This window comes from Acanthopagrus latus, chromosome 21 (genome assembly GCF_904848185.1).
Source record: "Acanthopagrus latus isolate v.2019 chromosome 21, fAcaLat1.1, whole genome shotgun sequence".
NCBI lineage: Eukaryota > Metazoa > Chordata > Actinopteri > Spariformes > Sparidae > Acanthopagrus > Acanthopagrus latus.
The window spans coordinates 18068709-18087519 of record NC_051059.1 but is presented as its reverse complement, the minus strand read 5'-3'; the positions used below and the strand labels follow the sequence as shown (position 1 = coordinate 18087519).

At 43.5% G+C, this 18811-nt stretch overlaps 1 protein-coding gene across 2 annotated transcripts in view; it reads left to right on the top strand.

The window, feature by feature from the left end:
- LOC119011916 (phosphatase and actin regulator 1-like) overlaps positions 1–18811 on the top strand; it is an 82835-nt gene that overhangs the window by 49910 nt on the left and 14114 nt on the right. Inside the window, exons 1-5 of one of the 2 annotated variants that reach the window (XM_037085384.1) lie at positions 883–1547; positions 5686–5850; positions 14471–14551; positions 16134–16337; positions 17233–17572. In XM_037085384.1, the coding sequence (XP_036941279.1) occupies positions 1268–1547; positions 5686–5850; positions 14471–14551; positions 16134–16337; positions 17233–17572 (1070 nt within the window). In that variant the 5' untranslated portion in view covers positions 883–1267. Of the gene's footprint in view, positions 1–882; positions 1548–5685; positions 5851–14470; positions 14552–16133; positions 16338–17232; positions 17573–18811 lie in introns of those variants that run through there. The other variant, XM_037085385.1, reaches the window with a different exon arrangement.

Sequence of the window (18811 nt, the reverse complement as noted above, 5' to 3'; positions counted from 1 at the left end):
AGTGCACACCAAACAGAGTTACTCTCTCTCACAGAAAATGCTGCTCCTGCACTGCCTGAAATGGCTGGTTTGGATCGAGCCTTTACTTCCTCTCTAACTTATATGTATCACGATATAAAAGTGGCTATATAAATATAGATTTGTATATATTTATTATAAAATATATACGCACCAGTCAGTCAGCAGACATACAGTTGCTACTGATGTAGGTGTTATTTTAGATCACACTACCTTGCTCCTCCTGACCCGGCCTATATTCTGCCTCTGGTTGGCTACATTCTGCCCATGTATAACTCTCATCAAAGATTGAACAGAGGGGAGATGTCTGACTCTGTAGCTAAAATGGAGCCTTCAAGACACAATGTGAAAAGGGGCGCTGGGGGCTATGCACCATGTGAGAAATATAATGTGTTCCTTGAAAATGTAAGCATGTACACCTAACTACTTGGACCCCAAAGTAAACGTATGAACATGAATATCAGTATAACATGGCCTCTTTAAATCGAACCCTATTGAACTGATACAGTGACATCAAATGTTTGCCAATATCATGCTCATGTCATGGTGGTTTAAGTTGTTATTGCAGCTGTTTTTTTTAAACTCCATCATGTAATATGACTTGCTAAAATAAAAAATAAAAAAACAAAAACAAACACACACACACACACACACACACACACACACACACACACACACACACACACACACACACACACACACACACACACACACACACACAAACAAAGCACTTACTGGAATCCTGTAATGAGACGAGCAACTTTTCCTCCCATCCACACTGGCCTATGGAGGAGCGCGGCGCTCAGCCAATCACAGGCGCTCGCTGCTCAGCTCCACTAATCGTGGATTAGCTACAACCGACTGCAGTCTTCAGCTCGGGGAGGGAGAGGTAGTCGCTGCCATTCACTACTCACCCTCTCTTTTATTATTAGCTCGCTTGGATCCGGCAGCAGAGCTTTGCTTTCCTTCAGCAGCAGCAGCAGCTTTCCCCTCATTACGCAACCGACAGGCTGCACACACACACACACACACACACACACAGGGATCTCAGGTAAAGGTGTGCGGGATCCAGGCAGGGAGAAGCGGCTGCTTTGGCGCTGATGGAAGATGCCACAGTAGGTCAGGTTGGACTCAATTGATGGGCCCTTTAAATCGGAGCCCACACCGTCGTATCGCCGCGCACTGAGGCGCTCCATCCCCGTTTTTTTTCCCTCCTTTTTTTTTCTTCTCTTCTCTCCGCGTCCCGATAATGTTCAAGACGGCCAATTACCCGACGGTGGACCCCGCGCCCACCATCATGCACGGCGCCTGGCTTACCACGGGGTGCCGAGAAAACGCGCCCGTGGCGGTGGAGAAGCCCAAGAAAAAGGCGTTCAGCCTGGTCAAAATCATGTCTCTGAGCAACAAGAAGGGGCACGGCCAGTATCCGCAGCACAACAACAACATGCCCTTTACGATCCACTGTCACATCGGGAAGGAGATCAAGCACATTTGCAGCAACTGCAGCCGCGGGAACGACACGCAGGACGGTGAGTGGAGGAGCCTCGTTTGCTTCGCCCACAGTAGCCCTGCGGTACTGGCACATTATAAGCAGCCGTGCCGCTGGGCTCCTTGTGCACAAACACCAGACTCCATCATTGAATGTGTGCATCCTTCATGTGCTGCATATTCGGTAGTTTCAACTGGGTCAGCGTTAAACTGTTGCTGGCTGCGGAAGCTGGGTCAGAACTTCTCCTCCTCCTCCTCCTCACAGGGCCGGGCTCTGACTCAAATTGCTGTTTTGCACATGTATGAATTAGTGTAATTACGTGGGAGGCGTAAGTGTAAGTTCAGCTGACCTATTTAGCCTATAGATATCATTAAAATGGCATGAGAGAGTGTGTGTGTGTGTGTGAGAGAGAGTGTGTGCAGGGCTGCTTTGTATTAACAACAACAACAAAAAAAGTCAATTTCCCAGTTCAGCGTCATTACATCATCACTCAGCCATCTTGGTATGCAAACAAGTGTTTTTAATTAAGAGGCAGCCACATCAGTGTGTTGTGTTACAGTAGTGGAGAATCTAGGTTACATGTGGGCTGGAAACGCTGGCATGTGTGTGTGTGTTTGTGTGTGTGTATAAAGGGCTTCTACCTTGAACGCGGCTCCATTTAAATCACTCTCTTTGGATACATGGAAGAAGGTTTTCCATTTTTACCCCCCCCCCACAGATTGAGCTCCTTCTCTGCTGTGCCAGGATTTAGTCAAGATTGGAATACGTTGCATCATCAAGACATCCTGGTTCTGTGTTTTCTGCCTTGAAATGATTCAGTGGTGGTATTAAAACATGGTGCCTGAGGTTCATCTGCGTTTTTGAACAACTACAAACACAAACATGACCACCCCCCCTTTTTTTTTTTTTGACTTAATGAGTTAATCGCTTTGCGCAGCTGTCTTTCCCTCGACCCGAAACTCAAAAATTCAGTCATTGTCTGTCATTATCCGATGGAGAGTCGGGGGAATTTTTCGTAATCTGCGAAACATCTCTGGAGCGTACCGGCAAAAACAGCCCTGTAGCATTCTCCTAAACAACTGAGGTAAATGGGGACAGACAACTAAACTCAAAATAAATCAGAAATGGCTCCACACAGCTTGTTAAGTACAATCAAAGTCTCAGAAAGCGCTGAGATGCCAAATCAGACAGGATGTGCGCTTTTAGCTGAGCAACGACAGTGAGGATATCTGCTTAAGAAATGTTTAAATAACGTCTTTTCATTTAAATTTTGTATCCCAAGACTTCTGGATATTTGGATAACGTCAGACGGGCCGTTGTACGTTTGATTTTTTTGTTTTAACTTTCTCCGTTCTAAAACAAATCCCCATCTACTTTAATTGAGAATGCTGCAACGCTGTTTTACTGTGAAGCTCCAGAAATGTTTCATGGACTACAGATCTTAACCAGACTCTCCATCAGCATTGGGGTGAGTGGATAATGATTGAATTTTCATTTTTGGGTGAAACTCTCCTTTAAGTTATGAAATGTGTGTGTGTGTGTGTGTGTGTGTGTGTATATATATATATAGAGCTTGTTGAATGTTACCCAGGTTACACGAGGTCCTTTGTCTCCCTGTCTCTATCTCGCTTTTTGGACTTCTAATGAAGTAATTTGAATCACTGCTGGATTCGATTAGCATCGACTGTCGAGTTATTTATAGAGCCGTGTGGTGGCAGGATTGCTAAGATGGTTGGCAGTGAGGCATCGGGAGCCTTTCGAGTGATGGTCCGTGCGACTGATCTCCGTTGCATTACTGTCACATTATGTCTCATGCCGTCCCGTCGCCCTGGGGTGGGGGGGGGGGCGGGGGTGAGGGGAGGCGGCTGGGCCCTTGTGAAGTGATAGTCTACCCTGGCAGACCTCCATGGATGATGATGTCATTATTTAAAAACTAGCAAAACCAGCACATTCCCCTGACAGCACGTCACGGGTGATGATCTGATGCAATGTGGTGACACTGACGAGTGACGGGCGGTCCTCGAGGTCAGCTCGCACGTCCAGGCTACAGTCGGGTTTAGTCATGAACACTCGTCCTTTTTGGAGTTTCTGTCGCTTTTCAGCGCTGCATGCTCACATTTAAAGGACCACACATTTTTGTTATTTTAATACTTTGAAACAAATTACATATGCTTTTTTTTTTTTTTTTTTTAGAGCTCCAATGATTAATTGATTACCAGTCAACTATATAAATGTAATGAACCAACTGTTTTGATAAGAGTAAAGGCTAAAATTTTCAGATTAAACCTTCTTCAATGTGATTATCTTCTGGCTTTACAGCCAGCCGTCGGCGTCCAGAGACTTGAACCTGTCTGAGTGAGGCGATGTGTCTGCTCTCGTTGTTGTCAGTGCGGCGCTATCGTCAATCCCGCGAGGGCCTTCACGTCTGGCAATGCAAGACTGTGCAACTCGAGGAAATGATGATGCAAGGTTGACAAAAATAAAAGCAGACATGAAGGATTACTCATCTCGAGCGAGTTTTGAGTCGCTGCAAGTTGTCAAACTGCACGGCGGCGAAGGAAAAACCAGCGGCTGCCTGAAACATTTGTGTTGAGGCTGCACAAATCATCTACACGTGATTGAAATATCTCAGCATGGCCGGGGTGTAATATCCGGGTGACATGCCCTTACCCACAAATCCTTTGTTTTTGCGAGATAGTTGGATTCAGCTGTTGGACTGTTTTGAGTCGGAGTCTGTTTCTTAAAGTGAAACACGCCAAAAGGCACCCTAGGCTTTATTTGTGAATGCATATGAGTCAAACCTTTGTGTAAATGCATAATTGCGATGAAAGAGGCACTTCTAAGATTTAATTTAGTTTTGTTCTTGGGCAAGTTAATTTTCAATGGAGTGCATGGGCACTCCTACGCTAGCATCAAAATCTCTATTTATAAAACACTAAGAAGGCTCGACACAACATGAAACTTTGCTCGTAGCATCACCAGGGTCTCTACACACGAACATGAGCATTGAGAACATTGTTTGTGTGCACAGAGTTTGCTAAAAAGAAGGGTTTTTTAAATTAATTTGCGTTAGCAGTAGCATCTCCGGTGCGTCGCTGTCATGGCAGACAAAAAGTGTCGACTCCCGAGCGCGATCTAACAGGAAGGAGAGTAATGGTGGACCTCCTACCTGTTTGGTCGCACTCGGGGATCGACACTTTTTGTCTGCCATGTGTCGAGCCTTCTTAGTGTTTCAAAAATAGCGATTTTGATGCTAGCGTAAAAGTGCCCCTGCACTCTGATGACAATTAGCTTGCCCAAAAACGAAACTATGGTGAATCTTAAAAGTGACTCTTTTGTTGTAATTGTGCATTTACGCGAAGGTTTTACTCATATACATTCACAAATAAAGCCTCGGTTGCATTTTGGCGAGAGTTTAACTTTAAACGTCTGTTCTATCAATTTTGTGGCGAGAAGACTGAAGAAGTTACAGAAGGCGCATCTAAGTTGCTCTGCTGCTAGCATCGATCACAGCTTCAAGATCTGTTTCACAAGTCTTGTCTTGAGTCAGTGATTTCCGTTAAAATACCGCTTTATCATCAAACATCTATCATCTCCTTAGTTTTTCTTTTTTTTTTGCTAATCACATGGGCATATTTTGCTGTCTAGTTTATGTAAGTGGGGCTGTTTGTAGCCCTGGATTACAGCATCTTCCAGACATACTCACGATATTCCTCTAATTGATTGTGTTGGAATAAAAATGCTTTGCTTTTGATATCCAGCGGCACGTAGAGGACTAAAAAAGGGGCCGGCCCTCATGAATATTTGATGAGGAGTAGAAAGATTCCTCCTTAATGAGGTGCTTATCAGTCTGTTTAGTGTGTTTTGGCAAGCTAATGCTGAGCGCTCAGTGTGATGCAGCTTCAAACTGTCAAGACTCGGGGAGCGTATCCTCCGTAATGCTATCTGATGTGCAGGTTTGTTTATCTTCTCCCAACCTCCGTCCAGTTACGAGGGAATTCAGGAGGCCACTTGGCATGGAGCCTCGCTCGCTTGGATCTCTGTGAGCAAGAGCGTCTGCTGCATTCACTACAAGCTCTCCTGTCCGATAACCAAAATATCACCACCTCTGCATCCTCACCCAAGCTAGACCCTGTTTTTATACATTTATTTATTTATTTATTTTTGTTCCCTTGCAGCCGAGGAAGTAGAGAGGCTGGCCGCCATGCGCTCTGAGTCCGTGCTCTCCGGCACCCACACTCCACCCATCCGCCGTCGGAGCAAATTCGCCACCCTGGGACGCCTCCTCAAGCCGTGGAAATGGAGGAAGAAGAAGAGCGAGAAGTTCAAGCAGACCTCTGCAGGTACATTTTTCTCTTAATTCTGCAGTATGTTAATATTTAAAAAAAAAAAAAAAAAACAAACACATGCAGGCGCCACAGGTATCATAAACAACCATGGCTCTTGTCATTTTTATACCCCATCTGGTTGTGGAAAGAAATTCAGTATGTATCCTTTTGGCCAAAAGAAAAAAAAAAAAAGGAATTTCAGTCTCCAGGGTGATTGAAATTGCAGCAAATTGATTCAGCAAAAGTGCAGCGTCGGAGTTTCATGTTTTGAGGTCTCTTTAGAGTTCCTTTGATCCTGCAGCTCAGCGTTGTCAGGGGCGAGTGAAGGACATGCTCTCTTCAGATGTGGCTGTATTTATTTCTCCTCGGCTGACACATCCTGAATTCTGCTGTCAGCCCGGCTGACGGGAGGAGGCACGTTCTCAGACTGCGTCTCTGCGTGGTTGGAGGCAGAATTCTTGCTTTTGTAGAGAGCAAGCAAACGGCGACGACCTGTAACCGGTCTGAGCAGGATGTTCTGATTTCGCGGCCTTGTCGAATTTACATGTGTCAGGTGTCAGCCTGCTGAGTTAACCAGTCTCTGTCTGATTCGATCGCGTGACGCTGTGACTGCCATGTGATCACAGGCGCTGATGTGATGTCTTCATCACTTTACACCAGCACAAAACATTTGACTTTTAGGTCTCTCAGCTACAGGCTTTGACTGTTATTCTTCCCAGAGTGCTGTTTGGTTTGTTTTTCTGCCCCAACATGGTCCCGGTAGCTCTTCAGCAGTCTCTCTGGACTAAGTGGTTTTTTTTTCTCATCTGCACAAAAGTGCTGATGAAATCTGTGTTTCATCTTAAATGCTTCATTTATAGTGAGTGCATACTTGATGAAACGACTCTTTGGTACATTCAAGCATGCTCTGTGATAACGCCATCTCCCCTGATGTGGGGAAGGACAACAATCAAGAGCTGAACAACAAAAGGCCTTTTTTTTTTTTCTTTTCTTTTTTTTCCTCGCTCTTACAATGGTATTAATGCACAGAGGAGTTGACTGAAAACGCTCTCTTCATCGCTTTTGTTTGGGACGCATAATGCTGCTGTCACCAAATAATTCTGCCACTACTATTGTTCTATTCAATCCCTTTTGATAGCAGCATGCTGGCGGATTACGACCGACCAGCGTACCGGCTGTATGTCATCGTGGAAGCGGAATTTCTGCGTCGTTTCGAGCTGTACGTAGGTGATGCGCGATCTTGCAAGTAGCGCCGTTGTTCAGGCAGGTTCCCTGAGCTGCAGTGACGCCACGACAGCTGCACACACACTGTCACATCAATTTCTGCCAGAGGGATGAACCTCATGTCTCGAATAAAGCCAGCAGGGGAAGAGTGGAGGGCACGCAAGTGTGATCCAGTGCAGTAAATTCGAATGACAGAAAGTGGCTCAGGGATTTCTGAAGCGTAGCGGTCAGCACATGGAGCACTGCAGTTTAAATGGAGATTTAAAGCCGCTCTAAAAAAGAAAAACACTCTCATGTAAACGATGGCTCAAATGACCACAGATGTGTTTGTGCGAATAATGATGTCACTTAATGATTTGGTTTTATGGGCTGTTTTGCTCTACTCTTTCATCAACGTCTTCCCCAGCCGGCAATTTGTGTTCATCAACGAAGCTCTCGCATTTGGTTATCATCGAGCCAAATATTTCCCTTAGAATTTGGTGGAGACAAAAAATGAGTGTGAAGAACAACTATTGGAGTTTTTGTCAGGTCAGAAATGAAAGCCAAAGCTCTGGAATACCTGGATGTGGAAATTGGCAGTTAGCATTTTAACATTAACCCTTTTAGCTTTATAAGAACATAACATGTCATTTGTGTGTGATGCTCATCTTTTGGACTTCCAAGTGGCCTAGAAACAGATTAACATTGCTCTAATGATGGTATGGATGCTTTTGAAACATTCAAAACTTCACTAAAATCAACCGAATTGATCAGTTTTGATGGTTTGACTTCTGTGTATGGTGTTGCAAAGCATGTCTAGCATGCTAACCAGCTAGCCCATTCCCTGTCAAAAACTCCTCTGCTCCGAGTTCCAGGTCCGGACTGCTAGCTGCACGGCTAACTGAGCTGACTAGCTAACAGCAGCTAAAGTTGGCAACAGTTAATGGCTGCTCTGGTGATATGCTGCTCCATATTTGTTTTGTGTATGAATTCAACAGGTGGCCAATACTTTCAAAAAAGATAAAAAAATATGTGAAACCATATTTTATGAGTCCGTAGTCCAGGACCTTTACCGCAACTAGCCAGTTATGTTTTCGTAATGTCATAGCTTGGGGACTTGGGGCAAAAGGCACTGAAAAATACGAGCGTGGCGAAGTTAGTCTTTGAAACATGTGTTTAATGTGGAGAAAAGGTCTATTTGTGCCACTCCGAGGAAGGCTTGGAGACGCATCCATGTGTTTCTAATGGGCTCCCTCAACTAGACATAAACATAACCAGGTATTTGTGTTCCCTTAACCTAATCAACCGGCAACAGAAAACCGAAAATAATGAGTGGACTTTGAGTGAACATATTATTATCCTCATTAGGTTTAATAATATGTTCCTATTGGTAACTCACTGGGCCAGAACAGCTTGCTCCAGGGGTGGACTGGAGACGATCCTAGAGTGACATTAATCATGACGTTCCGGGAACAACGCCAGCATGACTCACAAGAAGCTACGACATCACCGCAGCAGCATCGGTCGGGCTGAAACGACGGTTCTGGGACAACGTTAATTATGATGTTTTAGGAACAACACCAACACATGAAGATCACCTGCTAGAATGCCTAATTCACCCTGTTGTAGGCCTGAGAAGCTAACAACAGTGAAGTGTGTAGTGGTTTAATCCTAAATCTGAGTACAACAATCCAGATCTAAGGAGTAAGACTGTTCATTTTGAGAGTGTTTCATTGTTGTTAACTCACTTTCAGAATCATTTCCCAGAAATAAAGCACGCTGTAAATATTCACATACTTTTAGTCCTCCTCTAACTTGCAGGTTGTTGCGATGGCGGCTCTGTTCACCTAATCTAGGAAACCGTATCGACTTTGGCCGACCTGTAGCCTCGCTATTGATTTGTCGTTTGTCAGATAAATTGAACATCCGCGTGCTGTGGTGCATTTTGTCCTCATTTACATTCGTCGACGCTAAGATGGCGGCCTGTTTATCCTAAAGCCTGGAATGGGGTGACCTCGTTTTAGCCGATATAAGAGAACTGCCGTCACATAATTAAAAAAAAAAAAAAAAAAAAAAAACGTCTTCGACTTGATTTATTGTGCTTGTGCTGTGACAGCTGGCGACTTGAGATCTCATTGGCCGGTTTGTCGACCTGTTGCTTACACGTGTGAGACAAAGTTGAGGGGTTATTGTGCGGTCGCTGTTCCTGTCGCACTGCTACAGTCCTGGACGGTTTTTGTTTTTTTTTCTGCCGCTGCGTTTTTCGGTCTTCTCGTCTCTGCAGTTGTCTCGCTGTTGATTATGTTTCCAGTGTCAGCAGGGAGCAGACCAGCCACTGGGCATGCAGATGTTGTCGTAGATAATTAGACACCGGGCACAGTGGAGGATTATGAATGTGTCGTGATATTAAGCAGATGAAGGCCAGCTCAGGGGGACTGTACTCTTCACCTCAGGAAGGAAGGAAGGAAGGAAGGAAGGAAGGAGGGAAGAGGGCCATGACAGATGGATGTCTTATCGTGCTGCCTTATCGTGCTCGGTGCATTCTCCCAGCGAGCTCGTATCGCAAAGAGATCTCACTAGGCGGCGATTCATCAAAAGACAACACGCATGTGTTAGTCTGATGTTATCTCCTTTTATTTCTAATCCAATTAGTCGGATTTCCTTGCGAACAGCAGTCGTCTAATGCTCCCTTCTCACTGTTCATCGCTGTTAATTCGAACGAAATCACAATATATTCTGGATGAAGAGTAAAAACGCGCTCGCATCACAAACCTGCCGAATTCTTTTGAGTGCGTCAAGGTCTCGTTTAGCCTAATCCGAGTTTCTGACGGCCGAGTCTGAAGGCTTGAGCCGCTCGTTGATAAAAGGCTCCATGAAAGTTTTAAAGCAGTTTTTTCTTTGTGAGGCGCCGGCTGAGAGACTTGCCTCGGTAAAAGCCTCCACTTTGAGCTCCTGAGCCTCGGGGTTGGTAGGATGTGTTCTGACTATCTGGGTCACTTCGCAGTGGAATATATTCTCTCTAAAAAAACTAAGCGTAGTGTTCTCAGATCAATACAGGCTGTACTCAGATATGCCAGTTTCATTTAATATGCTCTCAGCTGCGTCTCCCTGATGAGCGTCTAATCTTCTCATCTCGGAGCAGACAGAGCGGCTGGACTGTTGGACACCGCTCGGGCCGCGGCGGACTGTCCAAAATAGAACCTCGGTTGGTATTTCAGGCGATTTTGAAGGACGCTATGTGCCTTTCATACTCCTGCATGAAAGATTTCGTTCCTCGGTATTGATGAACCGACAATCAAGTTTGTTTGACGATTCAATTGATGTGTCTCAGCTGTATGTTTCTATATCGGCTCAAAATGTTTGGTCCAAGTCCAGAGATGTTTTTTGAGAGATCAACACCTGTGCTTCCTTGCATGCATCCACAGAAATACACTCTATAAATCTGGTCGGATATGTTTTTTTTTTTTTCCCTTTTCAGAGATCCCTTATTGATTTGTTTGAGATGAAGAGGGGGGTCACTCGGGACAGATTTGAGAAACCGAATTTAGTGGCAAACTTAATTTCTTTCTTTTTTTTTTGTTGAACTCGAGAATCTATTTTTTTTTATTTATTCAACTTAACTATAACAAACATGCAAAAGGTAGCAAGGATAAACTCAAGTTGTTGTGAAAACAAAAAAATCTAAATGACAGAACATAAAATGTTTAGATCAAAAACGGAATCCATTTGTGACCAAATGAATTGTGGCTTTGAATCATTTATTTTGAGAATGGTGACATGCCGCTTATATAACTGAATGCTTATAAGTCGATTTCTGAAGTAGGCATGAGACGATACAAACATTTATCCTGTCCGGCATTGTTGTAATGCACAATATTATCCCGAAAATGATCAAAATATTCTTAAAACTTTGCCATTAAAACTCAAACTGCACTAAAACAAATTGGAATGACTTGTAAAGAAACAGTTATCTTTACTGCATCCCAGAGAGGACACACATTATTTTATTGTGACAGACAAAGAATGTTAAATAAGTCACCATAAATCAGAGGGTCAGTAAAGGATGAATACATGTTGGTAACGTTGTCTTCCTGTCCTAATGTAGTGTGGGATCTTTCACATTTACTCACATCTGATTGATTTTTGTCTTTTGTGGCAGATCAAAATAAATCAGAAAACAATACAGGACTGTATGTCAGCGAGCTTGGCAGTCATCCAATCAAATCGACACAAATGACTGATTACGGTGCAAACTGACCGCTGATGATTTGTCTCTCTGTCGACGCAATCGACCATATTCAGGAACATAGTTTGGTATGAAATATTTGCTGTGACCGGCTGTTTTTTTTGTTTTTTTTTTAATGATCTTCACAGAAACTTCCTGATTTTCCTGAAATTCCACTGGTTCTCACTGCACACTATTAATGGGTTCATCAAATATTAAACAAAATATTTTTTTTTGCAAGACCAGCAAGTGATTTAACTCCTGGCTTGGTTCTCGGCCAGTGCGGCAACTTCTCTCTCCAGTTCTAGCTTTCTTGCCTCTTTTGTTTTACGAGTCAAATCTGAATACATATCTTCGCAGAGGCCTTTGACTTAATGGTATTACGTAACTGAGCACATCCCGTGGCATAGCAGTTATGTCATAAAGCTTTGAGTAATTACTTTTCATTTTGGATGAAACAGCAGTATAATCCCTGAACATATTAGAGCAATGCCGGCCCAGCATCAACCTTAAGCTCTGGGCTTTCCCTCTCTGGCGAAGAGTTGGTGCTGATGATTTTTAAAGGCATTTGTCAATTTGATGAACATTGTGTCAAGCAAAGGACTGATGGGGCTTTTTTTTTCTTTCTTTCTTTTTTTTTTTTTAATAACCTGTAACTGAGATTGACTATATGGATGATTCCTAGTGCCAGAATGAAGTTTTTGTTGAAAAATAGGTGAATAGAGACAGATACAGATAGAAAATGTAAGAGTTATTGTGAGATGTGTTCAGGTGTTTTTCTTTCAGACACAAAGATCAAGCCAAATTCTCAGATATGAACAGTAGACATGGCCTCTTATTTAAAAGCACAGGATGTAATTTTCTAAGGCTAGGCCTCTCTAACAAATCAGTGAAAACAAGGGACAAAAGTTTGACGACGTCTTGAAACAGTGTGGTGATCATGGGTGTTTTTTGTCTTCTTTACTATCCAACAAATCTGATGTGGCTCAAGGCAGAGCTGTTCTCCAACAAGGTGACGTTTTAAAGCTTCATTCACATCATGTTTAGTCCCAGGAAGTTAGAGCAACCAGCGGGAGGTGAAGGGGACGTGACGCCATTGACGGGTCAAATTTAATGCACCATCGCCTTGAAAAACATATTTCGATTTCTCCGGTTTTCAGCATTTGTTGTGTTGTGTTTTTGTATTCTAAACATTTCCAACAACGATTTAGTCATTGTTGTTTAAAGGTGTAAACGTTACATATTATACCTGTTTTTGAAAGGGGGTTGTGGGAATTTTGTTAAAGTCGACGGAGCGCTACATGCTTTATTTTTTATCTCACCTTGCAGAAATTATTAATAGAAACCTCTTCAGTTTCTAAATATTAATGAAGTTTGAACATGCACAGGTACAGATAAGTGAAGCGTGCGACGAGGCCCGCAGTGCTTTGGGAAAAACAAATTTGGTGAACAGGCTGCAGAAATTCCTCTATATTCCGGGTCAACTCTTTGATAAGTCTGTTTATTATCCCCCTGATATGCCTGACCTCATGTTGAATTTTGCTGCCCCTGTAGGAGAAAAAGTCATTTTTATTGTGACGGGAGCTGCTAGGATTAGCATCCCAAGTAGCATCTTGCAGACGGCACAGTTTTCCTTTCATTTCTCCCTTTGCAATTTGCCACGTCGCTGAGCTCCGGTGGGGAGGATTCGTTGGGTGACACACTGATGATATTTTGGTCACGTCTTTTCCAAAAATAAACGTTTTCGCTGCCTAACTAATTCTGGCTTGGAGCTGATCTTAAACGAGCCTCTCCTCAAAAAAAAAAAAAAAAAAAAAACACTTTTGAAGTGTGGAGTGATATTGAACATCTGGTATCCTGGAGGAGCTCATAACGGAGCGTACTGTTGACGATAACGTGCTCTGCTCGGGTATTTTTTTTCGAACACTGAGGCACAGAGTGTCCAAAATTCCTGCCCCGGAGGCCTCGCCGTCTGACATTTGTGTGACTCTCATTTGTGTTTTTTTTTAAATTTTGGATTCTCAGCAGTCGGTTTTTGAAATCCGCTGTGCTGTGACTAAAGGCAAAGAAAATGGAGGTCAAGCCGCCCAGTATTTTCATGAATCCGCAGCGAGGACGTATTAACATTAGGCGCAGCGCCTTCTGATGGAGCTGGGACAAGACTCCTGGGTCATATGTAAAGCACACATGGCACAATCTGTGATCTTAAGCAGGAGCTACGGAGGCCTGCAGGGACATTCCTGCGCAGCGTGCTCGAGTGTTTCGCTGCCTGATCCTCATTTCACATTCTTAATTGGTTTCCATGCAGGGGTGGATTTTGAAATCACTAACATGGTTTTGAACCGCCTTTGTGCAGCCCTCTGATAGGAGATGTTAAGTGCCTCAACTTTCCGAAGCTAAAAATAGAAGCAAGCAGTAGCTATGGGACATAGTTTTCTTGTGCATAATGCAGTACTATGAGAAGTGGTGTTGTTTGAATATCTCCTCTGTCCTTTTTATGTCTTTTTGTTAATCAAGACCCTGTTGTTCAGCTTTAGGTGTTCAGAGGAGAAGTCACAGATTATCCTAACAATAAAATCAAGGATTATAACACTGCGGTTTTGTCAAGTGAGGTAGCTTTGTTCTGATTTTATATAACATGTAAAAGACCCAAAACATTTACCCCTCACTGTACAAATACATGCACAGCAAGACCAATGTTATACCTCATGCACATGTGAATCAGTGGGGAAAAAACTGCATTTGGTGCCACATGCACCATTCCGCTGCCATAAACACCGACTGAGTAGACCAACAAATGTGTATCGATACGCAGCTCAAAACAGTCCCCACAGAATGCAACATTTATTTCAGTTGTGCTTGAACTACACTTCCCAGCTATTTCAAACAAATATCTTTTAAAAATGAAATGACCTTTTAAAAAAGGTTTGTCTCTTGTTTGGAACACAAAGGTTTGGGGCTGAGTGCCACAGACAGGAAAAGGATTAGTGGTTAGTTTTTAATGCCTGCTTCAGTTTCATTAGCCAGTTCTTGTGTTTTCAACAAAAAACTAATGTTAGAATCACCAGGAAAAACTGGGATTTTTCTTTTTTTCATCGCCATGCTCTGCTGTCTGCAATCTAAAGCCTTGAATGGACTCCTAGATTGTGACAATCTTTTCGGTTTATATTTTGTGTGTTGCTAACAGTTCTTCTTTCTCCCCCTCAGCTTTGGAGAGGAAGATGTCCATGCGGCAGAGCAGAGACGAGTTGATCAAGCGAGGGGTGCTGAAGGAAATCTTTGAAAAAGGTGAGCTGATGTCACACGGTCACAGTCCGAATCAAATGGAGCTGGAAACTGTCTCGGGTTTTAATGGAAAGTGCGAGAAGAGGGGAGGGGAGGGGAGGGGAGGGGGCAGACGTGGTGCACTGAATTGGAAGGTCTTCAGTCATTCATCTCCTCATTAATCAGTAGTCTCTGAAGTGCACTCTTCAAGATTTGGCACGGGGCATCTCGAGATATAATCTTTCATTATAGAAATTTTGTAGGGTTTTATAAAGTCTTTGATCTTGATTTGATGTGCCTTACTCAAAGCTAGTGAGTGTATTCGAGTCGGACAGCAGGGTGCCCGATGCCTCGGGACATGAAACACAAAGTTGCTGAAGCCGAGAAAGTCCATCGACTCTCGCCAAGATGTGAACAGGTCAAATGAGGAGATATGATTTTTCATATTTTATTGTTTTTAAAACATTTAGCCCTCTGCTCAGTGTTCAGAAATGAGAAAACCTCGTTGGAGTCGGAGCTGAAAACAAACTGACCTAAATCAAGAACGAGCCACTTCTCCGTGGCTTATTATGTGAACCTTGAGCTCATGGTAAGAAGTGATAGATTAAATAGTTTTCTGCCATGTATTTTACACGAAAGCTATGCCACTCCTGGAAGGCATATTAATAGGGAAGAGGTGTGTTCTCAATTCTCCTGCCCAGTGACAACCTAGTTTCATTATTTAAAAAAAAAAAAACATCCGTGAAAACTGTGTTGTTTTATCAGCACTGACGTCCCTCTGATGGATAGATATGCAACAAAGCTTGTTCAGCTCCAGGATGCTATAAAGGGAAATGGATGCGTGTGGACAAAAATAGAAATGCATTTAAAAGAAAAGAAAAGAAAAATGTGCCAACCTTTCATCTGATTGGCTGCTTTATTGTAATTGGCTTAAAACTGGATGCTGTCTTTGACTGGCACTCTGTGTGCCTGGATTTAATGTTGCACACACCAGCCAAACCCTCATACGAATGTGCCAGTCACCGTCTCTATAAATGAATTTAAAGATACAATCAGATCTTTTCTCTTGGAGATGCTTCAAAATGACCATCTGATTACAATAGAGACATTTTACTTGAATATCTTCGAGAAACAGCAAAAGAATCCTTTGAAAGACTTCCTGAATGTTAAAAATCAAGAGACTAACCTTGCTCGTCAAATTGTAAAGTCAAAATGACAGCTGGGAATGGGGGAGAGCGACCCCCCAAAAAAAAGCATTGTTTGTCAGAATATGTGAGCAGCATTGTGAATTGCACTGTCAGCCTGAAAATGTGATCATGCAAAAACCATCAAATGGCTCGGCGCTCTGAAAGAATTAAAAAAGCAAAAGTTCTGTCACACGGCACGGCTGACACCGTTCCTCGGTCTGGTTTGTGCTGATAAAAGACTCCTGGGTAGTTAAACAGTCTTAGCCTCCTGAATCCCCAACCAGCCTTTGTCACAAAGACTCAACACCCCGAGTTCATTTCAAACTTTGTTAGAACTGTCTTCTTGGAAGTGTCTTTTCTCGTGCAGCAATTTTCGATATTGATTGTTAATCTTTTTTCTTGTGTGTGTGTGTTTTTAGCGACGGTTGAGTTCCGCTCCTCAATGGACAGCGGAGTCGGCACTCAGGAGCACTCTATCAAATCATCGATGGTCCTGTCCACCAAGAAATCTGTCACCTACCCAGGTGACCTTCAGGATACCCCCGCCAAGCCGCCGCTGTACCACAAACAGCCTCCTGCGCTCCCTCCAAAGCCTTTCTCTAGGATCCCAAACCATAGCACAGGTCAGTGGTCTTAGTTCATGCTGGATCGCATCATTTTTCCAAAGCATCTGTGGAAGTGCCTAAAGTGGGGGATGACTCCACTGGTTGCAAAAATAAGCCTACGAAAAAATGGTCCTACCTCTTGCTTGATTTATTGTCTCAGTAAACGACTTCCTAATGACTCTATGGTCTCAAATGCTAGTCTTCTTCAGTAGAGCATAATTTTGTAACTTAGAAATTTGTGCACTTTATATGGAAAAAATGGACGATAAATGCTTGTTTGCTTTAGGGCTTAACTACCTTGTGATTGACAAGAAGCTGCCACAGCGTGTCCTCAGCTTTGCAATCACATCCTGTCAGGATATCATCCCCGCACCCACCTTCTCATCCAAATACGATACTATTGAGTCCAAAAAAACAAAACAAAATGGCGACTGCCTTTAACGCCAAACTCCAGGCTTGAAAACACAGTCCGCAATCCAGTGGGTGAAGTCACACTTTACACTTCATTTTCCCTTTTTCCAAAACCAATGTACCCTACTGCTATTCATTTCACCACCTCAGTGAATCTCACACAGTAAATACAGAGAGCTTGTTTCGGTAAATGAGTCATGGCGGCTGTTGCTTTAAACCCTACCTGCGCTGCCACACATGTGCAAAGGATTAGAGTAGTCTCATTAAATTCTCCCGAGGAGAGGTCAGCTGAGCTCTCTCTGTCACTGTCAATCTGTCAGTCAGAGGGGAAGTGGCATTACCCTGGCCTAATTCCCGCCACTCTGCACTGATGCCCGAGCGTCCATGAGAGTTGTTTATCTGTCTGCCCCAGCGAAGTGTAGAATATGGCCCACACCACAAGTGGAAAATGTTTAGTAATCTGTCATTCTGTCCAGTTATACTTGATTTCATTTCTCCCTAGATTCTTGCCAGCCGATGAAGTTGCCCTGTATGCCCGGGGGAAAGCACTCTCCACCTCTGCCTCCCAAGAAAGTTATGATTTGTGTGCCTCAAGGGGGGCTGGACTCATCCCCCTCTCCATCCCCCAATCCCCTCAGCGGGCTCTCCCAAAAGTGCGCCCCTTCCCAGGGCATGTCCCTCCACCACGGCACCCTGCTGCCCTCCCAGCTCGCCGGTCTATCCAGTCTCCACCAGAGCCACGGTCACCCGCTGCAGCTCCAGTACGGCAGTTTGCACGCTCCCAGCCGTATCATCGAGGAGCTCAATAAAACCCTGGCGCTCTCCATGCAGAGGTTTGAAAGGTCAGTATCCGTCGGTGCTCTGGTCATTAAATCTGATTGTCCTCCAGTGACAGCAGGGAGGGATTATAGATCAGCCTCCATTTTTCTGTCTTTACACCACATTATGTCTTGGATCGGTTTGGGGAATGAAATGTGTGATGGTTTCATGTCATCTGGCAAAGGTGCAAAATGTGAGAAACATTAAAAAAAAAAAAACTGAAATTATCAGAACGCGAGGATATAACAATTTTGCCAATGTCCCGAAGACTCACAGTCTTGGTTGAAGCCATTGTGAATCACCTCAGTTATGTATTTCCAGTCCTTAAACTGGCATCCAATGCTGCACTCATTTATTCACTCCTGCTGTGCAAAATCACGTCCAAATGAGGGACATTTGTTTTCGGTCAAATTCATATTATGCGTTTTTATTTAATGAATAACATTTGTTGTACGCGTGTAGGGTTTGTTACTCCTTCCCTTTACATTGCATGGCGATTCGCAACCAGTGTAAAGGTGCATTACCGACATCTGCTATAACAAAGCAGAAAAGAAGGTAAACAAAATAGATTTAAGAGGCGCAGGATTATCGGCGACACCCCTACTGGGTAACCTTCCCATAAAATCCATCTGTGTTGCTAACAGTCATTACAAAATGTGCCTATAACTGATAAACAGAACCTTCCTTTCTACTGATTGGCCCATAGTGTGCGGGTGACAAGTTTCCTTTAAAAAAAAAAAAACAACTTTTCCTATCATTTGATAGCATGAAATTCAACCATCAAAACAGCACAAATCTGAGTAATTACAGAAAACAACAAAAAAAAACAAAACATAACTGGCTTAGGGCGTCCTGTTTATTAGGTTGTACTTTGGTGTCGGCTCTCAAACACATCCTGGTGTTATTGAGGTCACGTCCTGCCACGTAGCGCTGGTGTACAGGTCTAAATCGGCACACTGCCTCACAGGCCAACATGGCCTAATTTTTTTGAAGTAACTGTGTGTATGTGTGGGCACAGGCGCGCGGAGTAGGCGTCCCTCCAGCAGTTGGCCTGACATAACATGACCAGCTGCTCTTTACAAGAGCTGCGTTTTCTTCGTGTTTTGGAGGAGAAAAAAAAAAGGGACAGGATAGCGGCGGATTGGACATTATGTAAGCGCTTACATTAGGATCTCTTTTTCACCAGAGTCATTTGGGCACGGATAAGGAAGTAATGGTCCCGACATCTCTCACAATTAGTCTGAAAGCTTGATAATGGTTAC